We start from the raw sequence: 27,035 nt of genomic DNA, 5'->3' as shown, positions 1-27,035 counted from the left end.
TCCAAAAATGGATGTCAACTCACCACCTTAACATTAACCCTGTAGAATTAAAACTCTTCATATCTCTCTGAAGAAATCCAAATTATTTGTTCAACAATGGACAGACTCAATTTTCCCCCTGGAGGCCCATCCCACCATCGGTCAGAATGCCATGTTTCTTGGCTTCATCCTTGAAATCGGATCCACCTCCATTCAAATTGTGGACACGGCTACGAGCATCTGATTAAAACTGGAACTACTCTGGGGGAATCAGGCAACTCAATGCAGATCCGATATTTAGACGTTGGTTCTCTCCAGACTAGATTACAGGAACTCACTCCTCTCATGCATCACCAAAACTCACTTAGCTATACATAGAGCAGACCTACATGCTGCGGCCTACTATGTTTCTGGGCACAAGCAATCTGAACACATCCCACCTATCCTGTTTTCCCTTCAATGGCATCCTTTGGAGGAAAGAGCTTGATTTACAGATGCCTGAATTACACACAATGTCCTGCATTCCTCTTTGCCCATCTACCTAGCTGGAAAACTGAAAATCTCAGACACAACACAGGGTTTGAGAAAAGCACCATCCCTTCTCTAGGAGCCTCCTGCCTTTAAATTTGACAATACATGAACTAATCATTCTTTGGGACGTGCACAAAAATCTTGAACTCCCTAACCCCATGCCTCTATATGGCCATATGCCATGCTACCTGTAAAAAGTAACTTAAGGCTCTCCCATTTTAAAGGCATTTGGGCCAAAATCTATGATCTTGCACTCTCTCGAATGTCTGTTAATCATTTCTCTTCAGTGTACAGTATCCCAAATACATTTTTCAGATGATTGTTGTTAAATGTTCTCTTGTTAAGCGCTCTGATGCTTCTGGGCTACATACACACTATATAAAATTACAAAATAATAAACTAAATAAACATTTTAGTGTGTCTTACGCAATACCTCACCTCAGAATGGTTCCAATCTTGCAAAGTGGGGACCTCTGCATAGTTTTTGTATAAATATAAATGAAACATGTATAAATTTCAACTTTACATGCTCCAGCTGATCAAGAGGGAAGCTCTTGTCCGTTGAAAATGCAAATGCCATGTTTAATTTTTTAATGCTTGCTGGATATGCTGCATTAAATGAGTGTTAGATTTCTGTGTGCTATCCCGATGGTATGTTGTGTTTCTTTTGATAACTGGACAATGGGGTAGTCCTGAGAACTAATACATAGATTTGTATTTGCTAATCACAATAATACTACAGCAAGAAACTTAAGGGTCAGCAATGGTTTCCTAGGTCCTAGATGAATTAAACCTACTGTTTTAATGTTAGACGTGCAGGCAAGCTAACGTGTGTCATGAAAATGTTGACGTTTCTCGGTAAAATACCTGGCTTATTGGAACCCTATAAACCCTATGTTGTCGCAACTTTCACGCGGGGCTGCTGGGCGGAAACCTTGGTCGTAATGGGGCTGGCAGGGAGGTCACCAGAAAGGCAGCGAACTCCCTTTCAGGAATTCGGCAGGTCTTCCTATCCGACGAACTCATAATCAGCCCCTTTATTTCTTCCCATATGAACCCAGCTTTGAAAACAGAATAACAACAAATTGATAGGATACTACTGCTTTGAGAGAAACCTATATCTGGACAAAACACAGAACTCTCCCGGAACTGTATTAACAACCAGAATTCTCTTACAATTATAATTCCTTCAAAATTGCACGGCACATGAAGATCTCTGCAGCAGGTGCCTTAACCCTATAGGATTTTTTTTTTATTCAGCCTCTTTGTGATCAATTAAGTAGGAAGATATTTACTGTCACATTTGTTGTCAATTTCTTTGCAGCAGGTTTTCTTCTTAATAAATACAATAAGTTGTCAGACAGGCTCTGGTTTTTAAGCTCCTTCCCTAGTCTCTCCCGCCTTTCCCCTGCCACACCTTCACCCTCCAATTGATGGGTTCCCGGAATACATTTTTCCAATTCCAGCACAGGCTATCACCAATAAAGGAAATCTAGAAAACAACGTTAAAAAAAACTATCACGTTGGGAAACCTAACGTTTCTCAAAATAAAAGTATAGTACGCGTTAGAAGGAAGGAAACACGTCGTGCTGACATATGTACGCCATGTATACGTCTTGACGCACCCCTTAACGGCCTTGCGCCTGCTGTGACGAGGAAGAGGCGGAGCTTGTAGAAGATGGCGTCCCTGCTGCAGTCGGATCGGGTACTCTATAGAGTCGAAGGCGAAAAGCAGCTGCTTGCGCCGCTTTCGCAGCTCTACTTCTGCCGGTATTGCGGAGAGCTCCGCTCCCTGGAGTGCGTTTCTCATGAGGTGAGTCTCCGTCGCTGCCCTGTTCCTAATGTGAGGCCCGAGCGATTCACTGCTGCGCCTGTACTGCAAGCTAACCTACGGTTCTATTGGCTGTCTCACTGACAGGCTGGGAGTTGGCAACCGCGCCGATTGGACGGTATGCTTTATTGGTGCCGGAAACGATCGGACCTGGGGGAAAGCTGCTCTTTTGATTGGTCTTGAGTTAGTAGTTAAGACAGAATGTCAGCTGGGTGGTTGAGGGTGATGTTCCACACCGGGAATGGAGGAGGATTGAAGTGTTGGGTGATGAGTGTGGGTCAAACGAGCTGTCACAAGTTTTCGTGCCTTCTGTAGTCTCCAAAAACAGATCCTAGTTACCGGGTGGTTTATATGTCGCGGGACACTTTTTGTCTCTTCTTTGACAGGGAGGGCTTCCTTCTGGCGTCAGCAAGGACGGTCAGTGGTCTCCCGTTCATGAAACTTATACCCAAGGCACAAGCTATCTGTTCCGGTAACCCTGCTTGAGGTTTACTGTTATAAAGGGTCCAGGAAAGGTTATCCACCTCCGCAGATAAAACGATCCGATTGATGTGTTGAGCGACCGGACAGCTCATGCATTGCTTCCAAGCGCAGATTATGGGGGGGCCGAAGAAATGAGAGCTATTGGAACAGAGCGGGTAAAACAGGATAGAATGAGGATACAGTTTGGCCCATTTCAAGTTGATGTATGCGCCACCGAATACATGTCTGGCCTACTTTCAAAGGACAGATGTGCTCTACGGATATAGCAAAAAAGTAATGTTATATTACTGTTAATAAAAGTAGCGCCGCTAGATGGCGGCCAGACGGGGCCCGTGCTCCTGCTCTGTTTTTTCATGTCCCCCAGCACGACTGTTGAATGTGCAAAGGAAAGACAAAAAAAAAGAAACTGCACCTTGCCACACGCATTTTTGTTAATCTACCTTTCACCTCAATGAAGAATTTGCGGCAGTACACGGGTCTTCGTTTGCCTTAAATGATAAAATCTCACTTTCGAAGTTTGCATTTATGTATACGTGTGTGTGTGTGTGTGTGTGCGTATATGTATGTGTGCTTATATATGCATATATACACACACACACAGCCATAAATGTCCTAGTTAAATATTTTAATCAAGCACCCAACACACCCTCGTCCGCACACACACTTTACAATTGCCCTTTGCAGGTGGCCTCACTATTTGTATCTGTGGCCCAGTGTAGAGACGGCACTGCATAATAAATACTGTGTACGAACAGCAATCGGTCAGTGTGAGCAGTTGATGTGGAGAACAAAGCACAGTATGAATTCCTCTACCTTAACTTTAGCAGAAGCTCCAGTCTTTGAGCTCTTGCTATAGGGTAGGGCCCCACAGGGAGCTGAGGCACTGTTTGTTTGAAAGGAATACAGTGCCATTGTGGTGGCACTGCTGGGTGTAGGTTCTCATACAGTTCGATGGGCAGACCTCGAACGCAGTCTTCTAAAAGCTACACCGAGGTACTTGATACATATGTTTTTCATTCTTTTGGGATTTGGAAACAGCGAAGCATTCCTTGCTGTGACATTTTGCAGCAGTAAAGCATTTTCCTGCTATCACTTGTAACATGTTTCAGTTCCTTAAAGTGTGTATATTTCCATGACAGTCGCCAAATAGTTGGTTACACTAAAGCATACAGTGACAGTTCCTACGTTTCCTAGTTCCTCTTGAGACTATCGTATCCAGTCGAGCTGCCTATTCATTTAATTCTGCTATTTGTAACTAGTTCAGTTTTTCCAATTATGAATAAAGGGTCTAGAAGTATTGGAATCCAGGGAAGAAACATGTTGTGGATGTGTTACTGTGGCACAGAACGGGGAAATTTGAGGTCTCTATAGAGTCCTCATTAGTGCCCTTATGCTGGAAACACGACGAGCTCCTCTCTCTAACGGCTGAGGGTGGGCTCAGAATTCACTACTATTGAATTCAGATGGAAGCTGGTATGACTGGGACTGCGAATGTTGAAATATCTCCCAAGCTTGAATGAATCTTTGTGAATGTGGTTGCTCTATGTTCATAATTTGTGTAAAATAAAGTTGAGTCCATCTGTGAGATGGAGGAGGAGCTAACTGGAACCAAGGTGGCACATACGCTAGAAGCTTTCAGCTGGGCTCACACTTTCCTTCCTCCATGCTCTCCCAGAGGAAGTAACCCTCCTGACCTTTTACATGCGGCCCCTTGGTCAACAGCAGCACTGGTCTGCTGTTTTCTCCACACTAGCATTGAGATAGAAGTTAAATGAGCAGGCAGGCATCCCCTCCACTCTGTACCCTTCCCATCTGCGCCCTGTCCCTCTGTTCTTCACTCTGCTCCCTGTCCCTCCGCTTCGTACCCCTCCCCTCTGCGCCCTGCCCCTCCAGTCCGCACCCCTCCCAACCCGTTTGTGCCTCTCCTGTCTACTTCCGTCCCTTCATTCCGCTCTTTGCTGTCCCACTCTATGCCTCTAAACTCTGACACTTCACACCATTCTGCGTCCCTCCCAAAGTGCTGATCCTTCACTCTATGACCCTCCACGGCACTCTACAATATTCTACAACACTCCAAGACATTCCACTCCGCACCACAACCCTCTGTGCCAATGTACTCCAGTCTACTCCACAGTGACACTTTACTCACTCCATGCCACAACACTCTATGCTCCTCTACTCTACTATATGCCCCTTCACAGCCCACCATTCTATGCCCCTCCATTTGACTCCAATCTGCATCACTCCATTTTACTCTACGACATGCCATTCTACAACATTCTGTGCCACTCTACACCAAAATGCTCTATGCCACTCCACTCGTCTCTCTGCCACAAACCTTTAGTCATTCTGAACAGCAACCCCACAAGTGTACAACATGGCTAAAGCACATTGGCAAAACCAATAACTCTTGCATAGACGAGACCTATTGGCTTTGCCAATGCCTGTTCTTGTTTTGCTTTGAGATGTTTTTTAATTCTTGTTTCTCTGCCATAAAACAAATCTCAATCAGATCAAATATTCAGCACCAGTAAACAAGTAATCCTTGTTTGTTGGGGCAAGGCGAGGGAGACCAAAGGTTAACTGGGAGAAAACTGTCGCAACTCTCTCCTGGGAAAAGCTGTGCATCCGTCTCCATTAAGTAGCAGGAATCCTTTTGGGAGACTGATAGTGGAATGAAGATCACTCTTGCCACAAAGCCCATGTTTTATAGGATAGGCACATTTCATTGCCCCCAAACATAATGTCCACGGATAACTATCTCATTTTCAGAAAGCTACTCAAGAGTTGACTCTTTCCTACATAACCACCATCCTTAAACATTAATATGTACACCATATACATGTGTATAGAAACATTTATAATTTGATTATATGTATCTAGGTATTTGTATTTCTTTGTACAAAAATATATCTAATAATTATGTTTTTTAAAATGGATAGTTCTACTTTAGGTCTGCTTAGCAAATATATATATTATGGGGGGGGGTGTGTGTGTGTATTCCAGCCGACGTAGCTCCACTACAGGGCCTGTTAGCCAAGGGGGTGGAGCGTAAGTCAGCGAAGCACTCTGGCAAATAATATCCGCAGCGCAAACAGTGAAAATACGCTCACTCAGGAAGAAAGTGGCATTAAAGATTTTTACTCGAAATGACACTTTTCAGCCGACGCCGTTGCCTTGATCAGCAGTTCTAATTAGTTATTTCAAGTAACTATAAACTTGTGCCTTAAGGTAACCATCTTGTGCCGCCGCCATGCAGAGTTATCTGATAAATAATTTTTCTGCAGAGGTTAGTGATATTAAAGATGTCTAACTGGAACTATAATTGCTGAATTTCTATGGTTTTGTACGAGTAAATTCAGAACCTAACCATAACATCCCTGTAACCTTTTTTTTTTTTTTTTTTTTTTTTTTTTTCCCCCAGTGAATTTCTAGTTTTTTTTTTTTTAACGTACAGTAATTTCAGATACTATACGTTAATCCAACCCTCATAACCACCCAACCCTGCTCCATGCGCAGCTAAATGGTCTGTCTTTCTGGGTGTGATATTACGTGTGAGAGGGTGTCTCTGGGTGTGAGCATGTCTGGGTGTGAGTGGCTACATGAGGGTCTGAATGGATGTGTGATGGTCTGAGTGGGTGCGTCAGTGTCTTGAGTGGGCGTGAGAGTGCTATTATGAGTGAATGAATTAGAGTATGAATGACTGAATGTTTTTTGATGCTGATTTTCACAAATTCATCGCAGCATTACACAGGGGAGCCACGCTGAGCATTGCGACGTATTCGCAAATATGGTGCTGTGTGGGGGGGGGGGGGGAAAGGATGTATATATAATATATATATATATATATATATATATATATATATTTGTAAGGACATAATTCACCCTCGCAGACCCCTATAGCACAGCTCTGGGGTTAGGGTATCTCCACCCTGACCCTTATACCATTTATCAAATTTATTTTGGGCCCCAGGGACTGTGTCTCGTAACATGAAATGATGGCTGCAACTTTCTGGTCAGGTTGCAGCCAACCAATTGCAGCATTCGAAAATTTTACAATGGATCCTCTGCCCTAGCTATACAAATGTATTTTCCCCTTTTAATATATAAAAAACTACAGAATGGATTTACAACAAATAACGGAAAATGTAATCTGTGCACCAGCCACTACCTTTTTGGCAAATTTAGCGGTTCGGGCTATAGTTGTGTTGAAAACTCCTATGGGAATTGACATGGGAAATGCCCATTTTTTTTACCCCCCTTTTTCTCACCCTAAAAAATTTCCCATATGCAACAAGAATCACCAGCACACGTTTTTGGAAAATTTCGTGAAGATTTGTCAAATGGTGCGAAAGATACAGGCAAGTCAAAAAATGTTTTTTCTATGGAAACGTGGTCCTAACTATACCTACTGGCGACTGCCAGTAGGTAATACGTACACATACACACACTCTTCTTAACATGTTTATAGGTCACTGCATACTTTTCATATGCCATTTGATTAGATACTGATGGGTTGCTGTCTTATTTATTTCTCACAATGTGTAAATATCAGAACTATTTTATCCATGGAGGAAGATAAAAAAAAAAAGAAAGAAATTAGTATAAAATTACATAAATTAGCTTAAAGTACAGCAACACTTGAAAGTCTGAGTTTATAAAATGCAACTTTAAATCTCGATATATTATCTTCCTTATACCTGTATACCCTCTCTACGTATCTGTGTATTTATCACCTTACTCCTAGTGTAGGGGAAGGGAACCTTTGACTCTGCAATTCACTACTTTCTCACTCTATCTCTCTCTCAATATTTCGTCTAGTACCACTTTGACTCATCCCAAACCTCATTCTACTACTGTGATCTCCAAAACAACCACTTCTAGACTCTTTCCCTACCCATCCCTCCTTGGATCACCCCAAAACTAATCTTACTACTATGATCTCCCAAACAACCCTTTTTAAATTCTTCCCTCATGTATTCCTCCTTTGACTCATCCCAAACCCCATTTTACTACTATGATCTATCTTATCTATTTCTAGAGACTCTCCCCTCCTCCATCTCTCCTTTTACTCATATCAAACCTCATCTTAATACTATGATCTCCCTAATACATTTTTCTAGACTATTCCTTCTTCTACTCTTTCATTATCCTATTCAATCCAGCTAACAGAGTTGCATGTCCACCGCTCATATTAACTCATATTTCCCTATACTAATCCTTTTTGGGCTGTGGAGTAGCATGCTACTCGCAGAAAAGTGTTTCAACACCTTGTCTGGGGTAGTAAGCGATATAAATACAAGTACAATTACATTTCCCGTGGATGTAAGTGATTGGGATGCCAGTTTGCATTTGTACATACACATCAGAGATAGTTGTGCTGCAGCTCAGAAATGGCTGACTTTATCGTTGGAAGAGATTGGTTCTGATCCCGGGTCTCACGTCTCACCAAGCTGCATGACCCTCTGAAAATCACTAACTCGTTGTGTCCCTTTATCTGCTGAATATGGAGTTAAATCAATGGCGCCCTCCAGTAGTAGTCATTGAATAATTGACTGGGCATTTTAACTTGTTAAGTACTTCAAAATAGACAAAAGGCAGTCCATACAAAAATGCATGGTCTGTGAGAGGAACGTAAAGGGTGGGTACTATACGTTGTGCTGCAACAAACGTCACGCTAAACACCCACAAAAACACTTTTCAAACGTATTTAACCAGTGCTGTGAAGCTACATACTCACAGTAAACGGGCATATGAGCAAAATGTAGGGCAGCTGAAGTTAGACCACGCATTCAGTAAATCATGGAGTTCTCGTTTACAAAAAACGATGGTCTTCTAATACCAATGTCATTCTTACGGAAAATCCCAGATGTTCTTCTTTAGCACAGGCTAGACATGGGTAACTATTTTGTTTATCTAGAGGTTGCTGCTTTGCAGTAAGTTCAATTTGCAGTGTTTTCATTTTCCAGGTGGAAGGCCACCTGTTCATCAACTACTGGAGAATGAAAGCCTGCCTTGGAGTTCGGAAGCTGTTACATGCACAGATAATTTCAACAGCAAGTGCATTAGCAGGCTGAGCTATATTAGACGTATCAAAGTGCACGTTGCTACTGTAGCGCTTCCAGACACAATGCCCATGGACACTGTTGGGGCGTTTACAGCGGAGACTACCTCTGTGGCATTCCGCTTCTGCCACTGTAAACACAGGACCCATTCTTTGATTTATTTATTAACCAACTCTAGTGTGTTTGCCCTAAACTGAACTAATTTGAGGTGCTCATATAGGAAATCAATATTAAAAATAATGTGCTAAATAATGGTGAACTTCGTTGTTTTTTTTTTTTTTCCGACCCCAGTCTGATTAACAGTTGAGTAGGACCTACTGATACACACACGTTTCTAGAGGGAACACAAAACCTGGTGAGCTACCTTATTTTATCTCTTTCACAAGTAAATGTTTGTTGAAGCAACTTGGGTCATGTTAAAGATAATTGTTATAGGTTTGGCATGAAATCACCACTTTAGTTTTAATGAATAACACATGAAAGATGGTACACATTCACAGATGCAAAAAAACAGAAGGTATACTGTAGTCGCATTTCCTGAAACATTTTTAGGTCTTGCCTACTAGACAAACACACGTGCTGCCTGTTGCTAGACAGATTGGTAGCTTACAGTGGGCTTGGTGCTAGTCCATTGCTTACTATTGGTTGGCTTCATCATCACTCTCATTTGATTGCTTCTAATTTGTTAGCATGTGTGGGTTTTCTTTCCTTTCTCTTGTGTTTATCCCTCACCTGGAGCATGGATGCATTACTGTGTCCTTACATTGCTTGCTGTTTCAGTTTCTATTTTTTTTCTTTTTGTTTAAGCACTCTATGTAAATGAATGTGTTTTTCAGCTGTCTCCCTTGTCTACTTCTGCCGCTCTGCCATGCTAATGTTGCTCTCCTTGACCCTCTGTGATGCAGTCGCCCTTATGTCCTTTCCTCACCTATTGTTGCTTTCTTGTCTATGTGCTTCAGTTAACGCCATACTCTACTCTCTTGTTCATTCACTTCCACCCCTTATACTCCTGTCCCAGTTTACTTCCCTTCTTATTTCCTCCATCTGCTTTCCCTACCTGTGCCTGCTGTGCTGCATCTCCCGCAAATTCTGTGGTAATTCTGCCCCTCCCTCCATATTGCTTCCCCCACCTGTGTTCATTCCCCAACCCTTGTTCTTGCTGCATTGCTTTCTACCCAATCCACTTGCATTCATTTTTATTTACTGATCCAACTCAGATTGAGAAAGAAAAAAACACACTTGTGTAATTTTGTAGGTGTGCGCATGCGTGGTGCATGTGCTTGCAAAATGATGCAGCCAGCCACTTAGACTTTTCTTTTTCTGTTTATTAGCTCTGCTCAACAGCATCATGGTTGCTGTGCAGCATGTCAAAAAAATTGGCAAAGCCAATGGGTCACCAGGGGGAATCTATTGGCATTGCCAGTGCTTATTATATCTGACTGTAAGACTGCTGGGGTTGGAAAAGAGTAGTACAAAAATCACAATAATTTAACTAGAAATAAATTACACACGTGCACCCCACCCTTATATAACCAATACACAAATGTGAACTAAGCAGCATCAGGATTTCTGACTTTGGAGTGACATACTTAATAAGCCTTGATGGAAATGGGACACAGTAGTTTCCTAGTTATTACCACTTTTCATGCTAGCTAAATCCATACCAGAGAAACTTGTATATTACCAGTGATTAGTGGGGGGCCCTTGATTTAGCCAGCTTGGCTATGATTAGATGTCCAGATATCCAGTTGCAATAGCGATGAGAAGAAATCCCCTAAGGCTGAGGTAGTGCATGATCGATTGTGCAGCAATAATAATCTTTACAGATGGAGCAATTACTACTGCAGTTAACCCAAGTTCCAGTAAAAATCCTAATCTAAAATTGTTCTAAACAAGGACAAGTTGCAAACATATGTACTAAGTCTGCATCTGAGTGTCCACAATGAGTCCTGCTGACTGTCAATACTTAAATGTCTTTTGGAAATCTCAAGCATTAAGAACACCTAAATTCAGCGATAAGTTTACAAAGGCTGCCTATGCTTGGCTTCACCTTTTATCCATAAACATTAATTGCAAAAGTGTGAAGATGTCTAGATGAAGCCATCAGGTTTACATATTCTAAAATCTCTGTAGGTATTTTAAAGAGTGGTTTATGAATACTGTACCTAGCTTGTAATAAATGGGGAGGAGGGGTAGGGGCCTACCTTATTATTAAAAAGCTGACCAAACATCTGTAGTCTAGTTTGCTGCCAGCCAAAATCACGAGAAACAGCAGCCAAATGAGGGTTGCCAAATAATTATAAAATAGATATATTTTAAAACTGAAATCATGATTTTTTTTTTATATATATATATCCCAGTGGTAGTCGGCGCTGGGTGGTTATAGTTAGGATCCCCTTCCCATAAAAACATCATTTGTTGGGTTGCTTATAACTTGTATGCCATTTGACGAATCTTCACAAAACTTTCCAGAAAAAGTCTCATCCACCTCATGTCCTTCCTGGAAAATTTTGGGGTCATTTGACAAGCAGAGGGTGAGAAATAGGGTGATGGAAGTCTCAAAACGAGTTTTCACTATTCATTTTTCCATAGGAACATTAGGCTTAGTTAGCTACAGCCAAAACGGTTGAATGGAATTACCATAAATTTGGTAGAAAGCTAGATCTTTGCCCAGAAAATGAGCTTTTTGTGATTTGGAGTAAATCCGTTAAATTGTTTTGGAGATATTAGGTCTCACGGACTTTGCATATTTCACACCGCAAATGATCCTTGGGGCTGACGGATCTCAAGCTGAGATGTGGTTGGCTGCCACTCTTTGACGAAAGGTGTGGCAGCAGCCATCTTCGTATTTGGGTATTCTTTCTGCAGTTGAGGTAATATGTGTGTCTGTATGTTAATGCTGTTGGAACTTGTTTTTATGGTTCATTAATGCACAGCCTTAATTATTAGGGCAACCTCTGTAAATAAACGTAAGGTCACACTGCACAACTGACATTGATTCCAGTAAAAAAAAAAATGTGTACACACGTTTGCAAGGTTTATCATTATGAGGCTATGTATAGTGCTCCCAGTATGCTCTCTGATTAGATGCAGATGAGTGCATAAGCTTGTAAGTAAGATTGATAATTATTTGCTTTCCAGATAAAATGTTCAGAAAAAATACAAGTAGAAAATAAAGTTTTGCTAAATTACTATGACGTCTTAGGTAGTATTTCTTTGAAGCATCATTTAGTAAAGTGTGTTGATGCATGCTAGTATTTCCAAAAAATGCTCGTATTGGAAAATCAGTGTAACCACTTTCAACAAGGAAGACATAGGAAATATGAAAATAAGCACTGGCAACGCAAACCGATCAACAATTAGTGACCAGTCTATTGGTTTTGTCAATGGTGTCATGTTTTGACATGGCTTTTGTAGTACTTTATTGTTGGAGCTGCCAGGCCCTCACCACTGTAACAAACCTTGGCAAAAGGCAAAAAACAAATCTGGTCTCAAGAAAACCTTCATTGCCACAGTAGTTCCTGGCACTGAACAAAACTACTTTGTGCACCAATGTGCTCCTTGCGAAAGAACAGAATGCTGTCTCTCACAGTAAAGCCAGCCGATAGATGGATAGTGAGAGAAATCGAATTCTAATTAAAACAAAATGTCTTGGTTAACGGTAGGCCTCTTTAGGGGCCCTATTTTTGAAGAAATTCACTAAAGTGCACCCTGGGTATATGTCTTTGCATTAGTGGCTTTCATGAATTCCCAAAAATCTACAGAAGTAGACCAGGCAGTCGTACTCCTTGAAAATATTTGAACTTTATTTTAGCATGAGCAAGTATGCCTGTGTAGATTTACTTATGTGAAAATCTGTTGAGCAGTTCTACGTTTGCTTTTCCCTCCAACCACTTCTTTCCCAACCCTGGAAGAACTTCTACTTCTGCCCTTGCCAGGAGTACATTTCCAACCTTTCTGAGTATGGGAAAAGATTAGAGAAGAGCTGGTGAAAATTCTTAAAATATACAAGTTAGTAGGTTTGCACAGACTCAATGGCATTCCAGCCCTGGAACTATTGCTTACTGCTTCCTCAAGCTCCAGTATGTAGATCTGCGGAAGGGTGGCAAAATAAAGATATTGCTATAGTAAGGCTTGAATTTGCCAGTATTCAAGCCCTCCTATAGTAGTAGCCTGGCGTCATCAGAGAGGCTGTTAACAGAGCTTTTACCTAATGAGATTGCTGCTATAATTTGCCCTGCACTACATTACACCAAAGGACAGGTAGATTTATGAAGCAACCTGTCCCCCTTTACAGGTATATATTATTAACTTCCATACCCCTGCAAGGCAATGGGCATCTACCTTTTGTATTAAAATAAACATAGAAATTATGTGGACAAAACACAGGTTAAAGTGATATATTTATATATTGTAATATCTTACTTTGCATTTAAAAAATCCTTAAAAATTCCATTAAAAACCAAACATTTAAGGAACATTATAGTTAGATGAAAATGTCATTTAAACGTACATACCATTTTAAACTAACAAAACCACTGAAATTCACCAGTTCTGTAACATTATTGATATTACTGCAACATCTGAAATTATAAAATTGATGAAAAAACTGTGCATGGTGAGGGCATGAGTTACAGTTAATGACAGGAGCTAAAGTTACGTGACCTAACTATAAATTTCAGTGTGTTTTGTTAATTGAAAGCAATAGGTTTTAACTGACATGTTCACCTAACTATAATGTCCATTTAACCTTTTGATGGGCATGAGTGTCCATGGTGCTTAGGCTATATACAGGTCATTGGCCCTGTGGCTAACACAGTCCATTGGGTGTTGGGTATAGGGCTTGGTACTGTGGCCACCACCATGCTGTGTTTGGCAGTGCCTGTAGTGGATGTCCACCTAGGGAAAGATTGGTGCAGGGCCTGTCAGGCTTGTGCCAAAGGCCGTGCGCAGCAGGGAGTTGGCATAGTTACAGATGATAATAAAATATTACTGTATGTTAAAATATTATGGAAATCCACCAAAGGTACAAATAACTTTATAGGTGGGTGAAAATTTCAGTTTAATCGTGACATTTTAAACTCAAACTCTGAAATGGATCCATTATAGTTATCTAAAGTAACAATAATTCATACCTTCACCATGCACTGCTGATGACTTCACATTACATCACTCATTAAATGTTCTGTGACATCATTGATAACATCAATGCAGCATTGTAGGAGGCTGGACTGGCTTGTAGTGAGTACCAAGGGGTACTTGCACCTTGCACCAGGCCCAGGTATCCCTTATTAGTGTATAGGGTGTCTAGCAGCTTAGGCTGATAGATAATGGTAGCTTAGCAGAGCAGCTTAGGCTGAACTAGGAGACGAGTGAAGCTCCTACAGTACCACAAGTGTCATATGCACAATATCATAAGAAAACACAATACACAGATATACTAAAAATAAAGGTACTTTATTTTTATGACAATATGCCAAAAGTATCTCAGGGAGTACCCTCAGTATGAGGATAGCAAATGTACACAATACCAAAATATGCAGTAATAGTATTTAGAAAACAGTGCAAACAATGTATAGTTACAATAGGATGCAATGGAGACACATAGGGATAGGGACAACACAAACCATATACTCCAAAAGTGGAATGCGAACCACGAATGGACCCCAAACCTATGTGACCTTGTAGAGGGTCGCTGGGACTATTAGAAAATAGTAAAGGTTAGAAAAATAGCCCACCCCAAGACCCTGAAAAGTGAGTGCAAAGTGCACTAAAGTTCCCCAAAGGACATAGAAGTCGTGATAGGGGAATTCTGCAGGAAAGACACAACCCAACAATGCAACAACGATGGATTTCCAGTCGAGGGTACCTGTGGAACAAGGGGACCAAGTCCAAAAGTCACAAGCAAGTCGGAGATGGGCAGATGCCCAGGAAATGCCAGCTGTGGGTGCAAAGAAGCTGCTACTGGACAGTAGAAGCTGAGGATTCTGCAGGAACGACAAGGGCTAGAGACTTCCCCTTTGGAGGATGGATCCCCCACGCCGTGGAGAGTCGTGCAGAAGTGTTCTCCTGAAGAAAGACCGCCAACAAGCCTTGCTAGCTGCAAGTCGTGCGGTTAGCGTTTTTGGATGCTGCTGTGGCCCAGGAGGGACCAGGATGTCGCCAATTGCGTCTGGGGACAGATGGGCCGTCGAGCAAGACAAGGAGCCCTCTCCGAAGCATGCAGCACCCGCAGAAGTGCCGAAACAGGCACTACGAAGAGGAGTGAAACGGTGCTCACCCGAAGTCGCACAAAGGAGTCCCACGTCGCCGGAGGACAACTTAGAAAGTCGTGCAATGCAGGTTAGAGTGCCGTGGACCCAGGCTTGGCTGTGCACAAAGGATTTCCGCCGGAAGTGCACAGAGGCCGGAGTAGCTGCAAAAGTCGCGGTTCCCAGCAATGCAGTCTGGCATGGGGAGGCAAGGACTTGCCTCCACCAAACCTGGACTGAAGAGTCACTGGACTGTGGGAGTCACTTGTACACAGTTGCTGGATTCAAGGGACCTCGCTCGTCGTGCTGAGAGGAGACCCAGGGGACCGGTGATGCAGTTCTTTGGTGCCTGCGGTAGCAGGGGGAAGATTCCGTCGACCCACGGGAGATTTCTTCGGAGCTTCTAGTACAGAGAGGAGGCAGACTACCCCCACAGCATGCACCACCAGGAAAACAGTCGAGAAGGCGGCAGGATCAGCATTACAGAGTTGCAGTAGTCGGCTTTGCTACTTTGTTGCAGTTTTGCAGGCTTCCAGCGCGGTCAGCAGTCGGTTCCTTGGCAGAAGGTGAAGAGAGAGATGCAGAGGAACTCTGATGAGCTCTTGCATTCGTTATCTAAGGAATCCCCAAAGACAGAGACCCTAAATAGCCAGAAAAGAGGGTTTGGCTACTTAGGAGAGAGGATAGGCTAGCAACACCTGAAGGAGCCTATCAGAAGGAGTCTCTGACGTCACCTGCTGGCACTGGCCACTCAGAGCAGTCCAGTGTGCCAGCAGCACCTCTGTTTCCAAGATGGCAGAGGTCTGGAGCACACTGGAGGAGCTCTGGGCACCTCCCAGGGGAGGTGCAGGTCAGGGGAGTGGTCACTCCCCTTCCCTTTGTCCAGTTTCGCGCCAGAGCAGGGCTGAGGGGTCCCTGAACCGGTGTAGACTGGCTTATGCAGAAATGGGCACCATGTGTGCCCATGAAAGCATTTCCAGAGGCTGGGGGAGGCTACTCCTCCCCTGCCTTCACACCATTTTCCAAAGGGAGAGGGTGTAACACCCTCTCTCAGAGGAAGTCCTTTGTTCTGCCATCCTGGGCCAAGCCTGGCTGGACCCCAGGAGGGCAGAAACCTGTCTGAGGGGTTGGCAGCAGAAGCAGCTGCAGTGAAACCCCGGGAAAGGCAGTTTGGCAGTACCCAGGTCTGAGTTACAGACCTGTGGGATCATGGGATTGTGCCAACTATGCCAGGATGGCATAGAGGGGGCAATTCCATGATCATAGACATGTTACATGGCCATATTCGGAGTTACCATTGTGAAGCTACATTTAGGTAGTGACCTATATGTAGTGCACGCGTGTAATGGTGTCCCCGCACTCACAAAGTCCGGGGAATTGGCCCTGAACAATGTGGGGGCACCTTGGCTAGTGCCAGGGTGCCCACACACTAACTTAGCACCCAACCTTTACCAGGTAAAGGTTAGACATATAGGTGACTTATAAGTTACTTAAGTGCAGTGTAAAATGGCTGTGAAATAATGTGAACGTTATTTCACTCAGGCTGCAGTGGCAGGCCTGTGTAAGAATTGTCAGAGCTCCCAATGGGTGGCAAAAGAAATGCTGCAGCCCATAGGGATCTTCTGGAACCCCAATACCCTGGGTACCTCAGTACCATATACTAGGGAATTATAAGGTTGTTCCAGTATGCCAATGTAAATTGGTTAAATTGGTCACTAGCCTGTTAGTGACAATTTGTAAAGAGAGCATAACCACTGAGGTTCTGGTTAGCAGAGCCTCAGTGAGACAGTTAGGCATCACACAGGGAACACATACCTATAGGTCACAAACTTATGAGCACTGGGGTCCTGACTAGCAGGGTCCCAGTGACACATAACAAACATACTGAAAACATAGGGTTTTCACTATGAGCACTGGGCCCTGGCTGGCAGGATACCAGTGAGACAGTGAAAACACCCTGACATACCCCCACTTTTGGCCTGTTTGTGAGTGTAACAAGGCTAGAAAGAGGCTACTTTCTCACAAGCATCTTAAGTGGTTTAATTCGTGGAAACACTGTGCATGGTGGGGGTACAAGTTAGTTATTTCAGTTAATTATTGTTTGTGAAATTGAGTGGTTGTTTTGAGCATAAAATGTAAAATTGTAACTGACGTTTTCACCCAACTACAACATCACCTTAACCCTTAGTTTTCTTTGCTTCTTCAGTGACTATATATTTGTTTGTGTGTGTCTATATCTATATATATATATATATATATATATATATATAATGTGTAATTTACATTTGAGGCTCAGATCAGCAAAGCAACTAAAGTTCACCAGTTTTGTTTATGACCACACACAGCATAACTAGTTTACATTTCTTGAAATGATTTATTGTTTCTTTCACTTTTAAGCAAGTTACCTTTCCTATGTATTATCTGTATTCATAGATGGAAGTTCTGTGTTTCTGAAGACTGCACTATATTATATTTTATCCTTAGTTTACCTATTAATGCCACGTTGCCGTCATTCTGTGACAGATGGGCAAATTCACACATTAGAAAGGCATGTCTGATTTCTTAATTTAGTAGTCCCAGAAACCGGTTCTCTAATTATATGCTGAGTAGTTTAAGCTTGCATAATGTACAAGCTAACATTGGCACCATCCTGTGGTCCCTCCGATTGGCACCCTTGAGCAAATCCCAGAAATAGTCTATTGAAGTAGAGTCTAGAGTCCAGATTATTATTTATGTAACCATTCATAAAGCTTCACATGTTTTGCTTGTATTCATGGTCATATTCAGAAGGGTGTGCCCAAGGATTCACTTACAGAATCCTGGATTCCTCCCTTTCCCAGAATTGCCCATGACAGTGATTTTTTTTTTTTTTTTTTTTTTTTTTTTTTTTTTTACTATTGCACAACTAGGTTATGATTGTGTAGGAGTACAAAAAAAGATAAACTGAATAAAACGTACATGCTGGCTCTCTAGTGTACCATGCTTCACGCATCTAGCAGTCTTACGTAGAGCATGGTAAGTGCTCTGACATGTTGTATGCTATCAGTGGGCTTTTAACCACACCCATCACTATCACTCGCTCATGGGCTTGACTTTCAAAAAATTTGTTTTCATTGGTAAATGCTTTGTTTGTCCCTCCTTGGGGCAGTTTTGTTACGGCTTTCACCATCAACCCTGTTATATGGATAATTGCACGTTTGCCGATATGTTTGACTGCAAGCAAACTTTTTTCCAATTGTGCCTCTCCTCATGGAAGCCATGGCACTTTGAATCTGTTTGCCTATGTCAAATGTTTTTTACTTTTAGTTGAAAAGTCCAGTTAGGAATTTACAACGCTAATAACTCTAACTCGAGCAAACGTGAGACCCATTACATTGCAAATGCTTGTTTAGTAGAGATGTCTAGAAGGGAATAAAGCAAACCATTAAAAACCCTAGTGGTTATTACAGGCCCATCCCGTTCTGATGGTTCAAGTAAAAGCGATACAAATATCTCTGTGCTGTCAATGGTTTGACAATAAACCAAATGTTTTATTGAGCTTTTAACCTCCCCTGTATATAATGAAGCAGTGCTCTGGTGTGTTATGTCAGCAGCAGCTGGCATAGGATGAAATAGGGTCAAATCAAATTTTAGTTCTGGATCTACCAGAATATTAAATGCTTTGATTATTTTTCCTGGGCAATTTTAAACATCCTCTACTTGCACTGATTTGAAGTATGTAAGCTCTGTATACTTTGGCGATGGACTGTGAAATTAAAGATTGTTCTGATTCAATTGAAATGGAGTCACAGATTTTTGTGAGTTTTGTTTATTAAAATAAGAGGTGGTCTTTGCAGTGGTGTTGGGTTGTGACAGTTATTTGTAATCCTTGTTGGTTTGATTACTTTTTTGAAGCTGTTTTCCTTTGATTCTATGCATTGATGATGCATTTAGCAAATAGGATTTTTTTCTGCTCTTTTTGATGGCAAGCTTTAATTTTTGCATCCAGTTTTCCCTTTATTTTTTAAGACCATGATCTAACCCCATTGTTATTATAGATTGACCTCTTCAGTTTTGACAGATGCTTATTATGCTATTTTGCAAAAAAGTTCAGGTTCTAACAGGTTGCACCGCTTCTGCTGCAATACATTAAGAGAAATGCAGTTTAGTATACTCTAAATGTAGTAATGTCGCAGCAGTTAATGTGCAGTTAAAGTAGCACTGCCAAGACCAACTCAAGTTCTTTGAATACAAAGATTAGGTCTATTAGCAGGTTAAGTTAGAGGTCATAACTCTAAGCTCCAAAAAAGAAACCTTCAATTTCAGGCAAGCAAAATGGATTTCGAACCAAGCATTTTGTGTAACGAGACACACAACTGGTTGTAACACAGTGCGTAAGCATTGTATAACACACAAATTAAACACTGTTAGAACTTTACATTGTCTATTGGCGATGTTTTAGTAGTCTATTCAGAAAGACATAAAGAAATAGGTAGATTTAATCCATAATATGAATTTGTCCATTTGAACCATCCTGGCAATGCTGTAGGGCGGTAGTTCCCAATCTTTTGACTTCTGTGGCCCCCCACTTTGTCATTACTGGGACCAGGGGACCTCCGCTGAATCATTATTGAAATATGGGGACCCCACACTCAGTAATTACTAAAAGCTGGGAACATAATCTGTTAATATTTATATAATTTTATAAGCAGTCGCGGACCTCCTGAGGAGGCTTTGCGGACCCCTAGTGGTCCCCGGACCACAGGTTGGGAACCACTGTTGGAAGGATTTAGGTTATTTGCTTCTAGGGCTACAATCTAAGGACATGCTTGGACTAAGTTGGGACTCAACACCATGGACTGGGGTGGAGGAAGTGTATTAGTCTCTCTGAGGTGAAACTGTACATTGATTGCTTTAATTGCATAACATAGAAAAATAATGCTATTAATTATTGTAAGGGTTTTTGAGCAATATTGTTTTCAGATAGATTATCCATCCACTTGCCAAATGCCCCATGAATATACCTAAATTTATAAGATCCTTTTAGGTTAAATACTAACCTAAAAGGATACTTAACTGTTCCTAGTTAATATTTACTCAAACACAGCAATGACCACTGCCTAAAGAAGGGGAGTATTAATCCTGTTTTTTGAGGTACGTTTCTCTTATCCACTATAGAGACAATTCCCTGATATTCCAGAAGATACCTATAATCTGTTACAAACAAGACCATTTTTCAAGGGTCTAAAACGGCAGTCAGGAGAACACGGTTTGCTAAAGCTCTCATCCCAAAATTATGTAAACTGATAGCAATTAGCAATGTTTCTTACCTCTGCATCACTCCACGTGCACCATGGTTAAGATAAATCTCCCTTGCACCAGAAGCTGACAGTTTTGGCAAGGTGTTACCTAGTCTTGAGATGGTGTGTAAGTGCTGCAACTTCTTATAGTCGTCTTCTCTGTTGCAGGCAATTACTGTCCACTGATTGAAATTTAACCTGATCACCTTTACTATTGTGAATCACGTGGGAGACCTAAAAGTATTGTTTTTCCCAAAAGTGATCTATTACTTCAAGAAAAATGAATACAGTTATTTGCACTGCATCCAGATACGCATCTGTTGATTTGATTGAACCTAATGAGTGACCTCCAAATTATTGCTTTAAAGATAAAGGTAGTCTCTTGAATACAATGTCTTGCGTGTCTATGATCTACAGAATATGTAAATATACCAATCAAAATAGACAAAAAACATCTTAACCCATCTTACCTACCATTTAGTTATGTTAAGAGTTCAAGGTTCCAATAAACAATCCCAGGTAGAAGGTGAACAGATGAAACTGAATCCAACCCGGTCACTCATGCACAAGTGGCAGCGGCAGAGATAGTTTAGTTGGACTTCAGGATTCTGCAGAAGCACCTTTTGTGAAGGTGATCTTTGGCCACTGTACATGATTCATTTCCCATGTCTGATTTGTATTGTTGCCACGGTCTATCCTGGTATCTCTGAAGCTGCCAGGTTGTGGTGAGCAGGGGAAGCACCAGTCTTTTACGGTTGGTTGTTTACTTCTCTGCTGTGGTGCTTCTCAATAACGTACCACAGTTCGAAGCAAGACGAGCACAGCAACCGAGGTAAAATATCTATCAAACAAATCTTTGCTCCAACCCGAAGGGGGGTGTAGCGTAAGCCGACGGAGCACACCGTCCAAAAATATCAAGAGAGAGAACCCTCACTCAGGTGAAAATTGATGCAAGTTTACTTCAAACTAACGCATTTTAGCCGACTTTAAAAAAATAAAAATAAAACATTATTAACAAGATGGCCACTAGTGCGTGTACCTGCATATACAGAGGTGGAAAGGTCTTTGCCGTAAAGTAGTTACAAAAATTAATTAATTACAAGGTGGCTCCCCATTTAAGGAAAACCATATTGGAATACTTTTTTTCCGTACTTTATCATTCTTTACTATTCCAAAGATAGACGACTCTGGATGTGCATGCAAGGATATCCATCTTTGAAAAGCTTATTAAATGCCTTGTTAAAATGTCCACCCCGACTTGCCACTCTATCCTTGACAAAGCCAAGATAAAACCAACTGACTTTGGCAATGCATGCTTGTTCTGAAATTAAAACTTTTAATCTTTAATTTGTTTATTAATTTCAATGTGTTAAATGCATGTATTTGTAAGTTATTTTCGTCATTTTATGTTTATTGTTTTAAATTGGAATATCGTACAACAGCAACCCACCTACAACGGTAGGCAGGTGGAGGACAGCAACATTCAGGGCCGTATAACAGGGAGAGGGTTGGGGAGGGATAGAAAGAGGAAGGCTGAGGCTTGACGGGCCCTAGAAAATACCTTGTAAAAGAGCTAGAGTGTATGTGAAAGAAGAGGGTGCAGAATAGTCAATCCTACACTACAAGCAGTAGTGTGTATCGTTTGTGAGAGGCGGAGATAGGGTGGGCAAGTCAGTTCCCTAAATTAACCAGAAGAAATTGTATGCAAAGTCCTTATGTTTTGTCAAACCGAGGCAGAGTGTGGGTGGCTGCTGATGTCAGTTTCTCCATTCCCAGAAGGTCCTAAAGCTTGTGAAGCCAATTCAGCCGCATCTCTACAACATCTGTGCTGCAAAGGGACAACGAAACTTGCTTGGCCGCACCCAGTGTTAGTGTGATAGCACGCCCACGTGTTGATTTAAAGGGGTAGGTCAGTGCGTTTGGGAGGCGTAGTAAGGAGTACCTAGGGAATCACGGCATTTGGGTGTCATGTATCTTATCTACATCTGCTGAAACAACTGACCAAATTTGTTGTCTCTTGGGGCAATGCCTAAACAAATGTATTAGGGTGCCTGTCTGTCCACCTGATCTCCATTGGGCTGTCCTATCTGGGATGAAGTACTAACAATGGGCTATTTTAAGATACATTTATTTAACGGATGTGCCACATGCATATGCACACGTTCTTTGAATTATATTCTACCATTCCCTAGGTGTGAAGGTGCATTTGCATTTCTGTTCCCATCTTTCTGTGCTGGTGATTTGGTATAGGATGTGGGGAGGAGGAGGAAGGCGTAGATATTCAAGAAGATACGTTTGTCAGTGTGGCACATGAGGAGCCATTTTTCAGAAGGGGTCAGCTAGTATGTGGGTGGATATGGGGCTGCATGATCCGGTGTCGGATGGTGATGTAGTGGAGGAGAGATTATAGGTAGATCGGAGTTGAGGGAAGTCCATAATCCCATCTGCATTAAAAAAAAATCCCCTACCCTCTTACAATTGGCTTCTTGCCATTTGATAAAAGTGGACCCCTGGGATGCTGGAGGAAAGTCTGGGTTGCTTTTGAATGGTGTTACAGGTGATGTACAGGAGAAAAGGCATTAAACTTCTTGTACCCTATCCCACACACACTGTCTCCCTGGTGACATGAGAGATATACACTGTAAGAGAGGGGGGTGAGACCATTTGGAGAGCCAGGGCACCTTCCATATGTGTATTCCTTTGACTGCTTGGTCTATGAAGCACCAATATTTCCCTGTGCTCGTTCTGGACCACTCCACTAGATATCTAAGCTGTGCTGCCTGGTAATACCACTCTAAATGAGGTATGCCCCATCCCCCGCTGCCTGACTCTGGTATGTCTATGTTCTCGCCATGCAAGCTTTCTTCCCCACCCAGATAAAATTGAGATGTTGCAGATTGTCCATGGCGTGCACTGGAGGTTCCAAAGGCAGTGTTTGCATGACATAAAGGATTCTGGGTAGCAAGGTCATCTTAACCGCTGCTAGTTTACCTAACTATAATAGCATATATTTCTTCCATGAGGAGAGTTCAGATCTGGTGTTGGTAAGAAGGGTGGTATAACTAGCCTGTGAGGTGCTCCCCGTGGTGGGATGTATCTGTAAGTCCAGATATTTAACTCCCTGTGTGGCTCATTCAAATGGAAATAAACACTCAAGTTTTGTTTGATCTCCTTAGAAATAGTGAGGTTAAGAGCTTGGGTCTTCTGAAGGTTAATTTTAAACCCAGAGGCCTGTTGGAATTCTTCCATTTCGAGTAAAAGCGGCAGGAGGAAAATAAATGGCCGTGTCACTACCAGCATCACATCATCGGCATACATTGCAAGTTTATGCTCTCTGCCCCCCATCTGTATGACTGCTGTTGATGGGTGTCTTCATAACCGCTCAGCTAAGGGTTCCATATAGAGGGCAAACAATAATGGGCAACCCTGACAGGTGCCCCGTGCCTCCCTAAACGGCCAGGACATCATCCCATTGACCCTCACTCTGACCTGTAGAGCAGTATAGCTGCACCCTACCTAGCGTTGAAACCGTGCACCACTCCAAATTTGGCTAACACCAACTGATGGTATGGCCAGTTTGCACGGTCAAAGGCCTTCCAAGCATCGACGGATAAAAGTAGTGCCGGTAAATGTGTGCGTTGTCTTAATAAGATGACAGAGGCACTTGGTGTTGTCACTACAGCCCTGTTCAGGTATAAACCCGGATTGGTCTGGGTTAATAAGACTTTGCATATAGGTAGGCAAACAAGACGTTAGAATGCTAGGAAAGATTTTTACATTGACATTTAGCAAGGAAATGGGTCAGTAGGAAGCACAGTACGCTGAGACCTTACTAGGTTTAGGGAGGAATGCAAAGGTTGCCATCCTCCTAGAATCCACAAGGGCACCAGTGTGGCTGGAGGAGTTCTAGGCGCCCTAGCAGGGGGTTGCAGATGTATTATAGAATTCTGAGGTATATCTAGCCTGTCCAGGTGCCTTGCCCGAAGGCAGGTGTTGAATGGCTAAAAGTACCTCACCGGAGCGAATATTGTTAACCAGGTCGAAAGCTTCACCTGCAGGAAGCTGGGCTACATGAGCCTGGGCTAGGTAGGCTGTGGCTGTGCTTGTGTCAAGTGAGTGCCATATATAGGGTGGAGTAAAATCGTTCAAGTTCCTGTGCTTATTTGTGTGTCCTGATATACTCTATTACCCTGTGACCTTACAGTTTCAGCTGCCTGGTGTTGCATAGTGGGCATGAAGCTGTTGTGCAAAGAGGCTGCCTGCTTTGTTGCCCCTGGCATAGTATTTCTCTTTTGTATGCAAAAGAGCATACTCTGCCTTGTCTGTCTTGGACTTTAAGTTGTTTACGAGCTGTCGTGAGTTGACTTCGCACTTTGAGGGAGCTTGTATGGACCGCTTCTATTTCCTCTTCTAAACATGCTAGTTTATCTCTCCTAAGCCCATTAAGTCTAGTAAAATAGTAATGAAGTGGACCCGAAAGACCACCTTCAAAGTGTCCCACAGTACAACTGCAGGGGTCTCCTAGGTATCGTTAGTGTCCAAGAAGGCACGTATGACATCTGTAATTTCAGTGATATTATATTCATATGTAAACGATCTAGAATTTAAGCGCCTGGTGTGTTGGTGCAATGCACCCAGGGGAAGCTGCAGTGTGAGAGCAATAGTTGCATGATCTAGTAAGGCTGCTACACCTATGTCAACTGTGGTTGTGGCCATAAGTAAGACGAGGTAATGTTAAAAAAAGATCTATTCCCCCCCACCGAATTAGTATGTCAGCGTTCGCTGTGGCCACTACCCACCCCACTGCGTCTTCAAGAGGACTCCTGGTGATCATTGGGGGCATAGATTGAGGCAACTGTGAAGGTATATACCCTCCCCGTCCCCCCCACCAGCCTCTAAACCTCCAATTGCAGGGAGACCATTCCTCCATATGGCTCTGCCTGAAGTTGTAGTACCTTCCCGGGGAAGTGAGATGCTAACCCTATTGCTATCCCCGCTCTCTTCCCGGGCCAAGAGGAAAAGTATCAACTGTCAAACCAGCTGGTCCATAATCTCTTCGAGTCTGTGCGGAGAAATGTGTTTCTTCAAGCAAGCAGATGTCGCACTTACAGTCCCCAAGTAATGAGAGAAGTGCTATTCACTTTGCTGGCCCATTGAGGCCCCATACGTTGAGGCTTAAAATCTTAACCATGTGTCTGTGTGTTGTAGGGTTATAAGTCAGAAGGGGTAAGCATTATGGAACCCTCTTTGTATCAGGATAAGAAACAAGGGACTTGGCATGTCTGTCAAAGTGGAAGCTGTTGAGCCAAAAAAGATAGTAAGACCACATAACAATAGAACTGGGAAGCTCCCCTCTGGAGAACAAAACAGTCAAATGCCAAAGGGTCCTTGTCACTGGCGGGAGTCCCATCCATCCACCGTTGTAGTACAGTGAAGGGGGAACTCTTACAACCATGAGAAGATCTAGGAAGAGTGCCCCAAATAGTCAGTTCATTTGCGAGTGGAGGTCCTTTGCATGGTGCGAGCGACTAAGAGGTTACAGCTCTCGATCATTTTCGAGTACTGATGCGTTGGCACACGGGAGAAGCTCTTTCCTTTCGCTTTTCGGTATCCGTAGGTTTGTTAATAGGCTTCTTATTAGAACGGGACATGCGGCAAAACCCTCCATTTGGTCCTGCGCAGACTTCGATGGGTGCTGAGTGTTATCTTCCTCCTGAAGTTCGTCCATGTCCAGGAAGGAGCGGGCCTACTCCAGAGTGCGTATACTGTGGGTCTTGTTGTTCCACACAAAACCGAACTTGTAGCAGATTCCTTGTCCCCACAGAAAGTTGATTATGGGTCGGAAGGACCTGCAGCTCTGCAGTTTCACAGGAAAAAGGTCTTGATACAACCATAGTTTTGCACCCTCAAAATCAAAACTGCTGCTCTTGCGCACTGCTGCCTTAAGGGTTTCTTTTGTGATGATACAAATGTAGACATGTGAGTATATCCTGGGGTGTACCAGGGGATTTGGTTGCTCTGCATCCGATCCAGTATTATTTCCTGCTATGCAAGGCCTGGTACAACATGGCAAAACAGGTGAGTGACTTACTCCTCAAGTCTTCCCAAATCCACCTGTAGTGGAGCAACTTTAATGCAAATGTTAAATCGCTGTGTGGGTCGGGTAGTTGGTGCCGCTGTGTCCCTGTCCTGGTCAGTCTTCTTCATGGGAGGTTTAGTGAACATGTTCTCGAGATTCACTTTTTTGTTTGTTTGTTTGCTTCAGTGAGTGGACATGGTAGAGGCGTTGGGCGCTGCCTGGGCAGAGCGGGTTAGTCGCGGGACCTACCAAGGGTGTCGTCAAAGGTTCCCAAACCGCCTAGCAATGGAGGGCACAATGTTTATGCAGCACCTGTTGCGTAGGTGGTGATGTCTGCTAAGCACAAATGGTGTGCAGGATACTCGGCTTCCCCCCCCCCCAAATAGAACAATTGATAAGGCCGATGTATGAGGCGTAAATGCTGTCACTCAGGTTCTGGGTATGGATATTGTGCGGAGAGGCCCCAAGCGATGAAGCACAGCTCCCTCCGTCAGGCTGGGTTGTGGCAGGGACCTGCGGAAGGTGGAGTGTACCCAG

At 42.8% G+C, this 27,035-nt stretch overlaps 1 protein-coding gene across 2 annotated transcripts in view; it reads left to right on the top strand.

Moving 5' to 3' along the window:
- The first annotated feature begins 2,137 nt into the window (after window positions 1-2,137).
- The window catches only part of DCTN4 (dynactin subunit 4), a 119,981-nt gene continuing 95,083 nt past the window's right edge, over window positions 2,138-27,035 (top strand). For both annotated transcript variants that reach the window (XM_069199563.1, XM_069199562.1), the window contains exon 1: window positions 2,138-2,323. In XM_069199563.1, coding sequence (XP_069055664.1) covers window positions 2,189-2,323 — 135 coding nt within the window. In that variant the 5' untranslated portion in view covers window positions 2,138-2,188. The remainder of the gene's footprint in view (window positions 2,324-27,035) is intronic.

Source organism: Pleurodeles waltl, chromosome 7 (assembly GCF_031143425.1).
Source record: "Pleurodeles waltl isolate 20211129_DDA chromosome 7, aPleWal1.hap1.20221129, whole genome shotgun sequence".
NCBI classification, from domain to species: domain Eukaryota; kingdom Metazoa; phylum Chordata; class Amphibia; order Caudata; family Salamandridae; genus Pleurodeles; species Pleurodeles waltl.
Note: the sequence above shows the minus strand (reverse complement) of the source record. Positions and strands in the feature narration are given on the sequence as shown.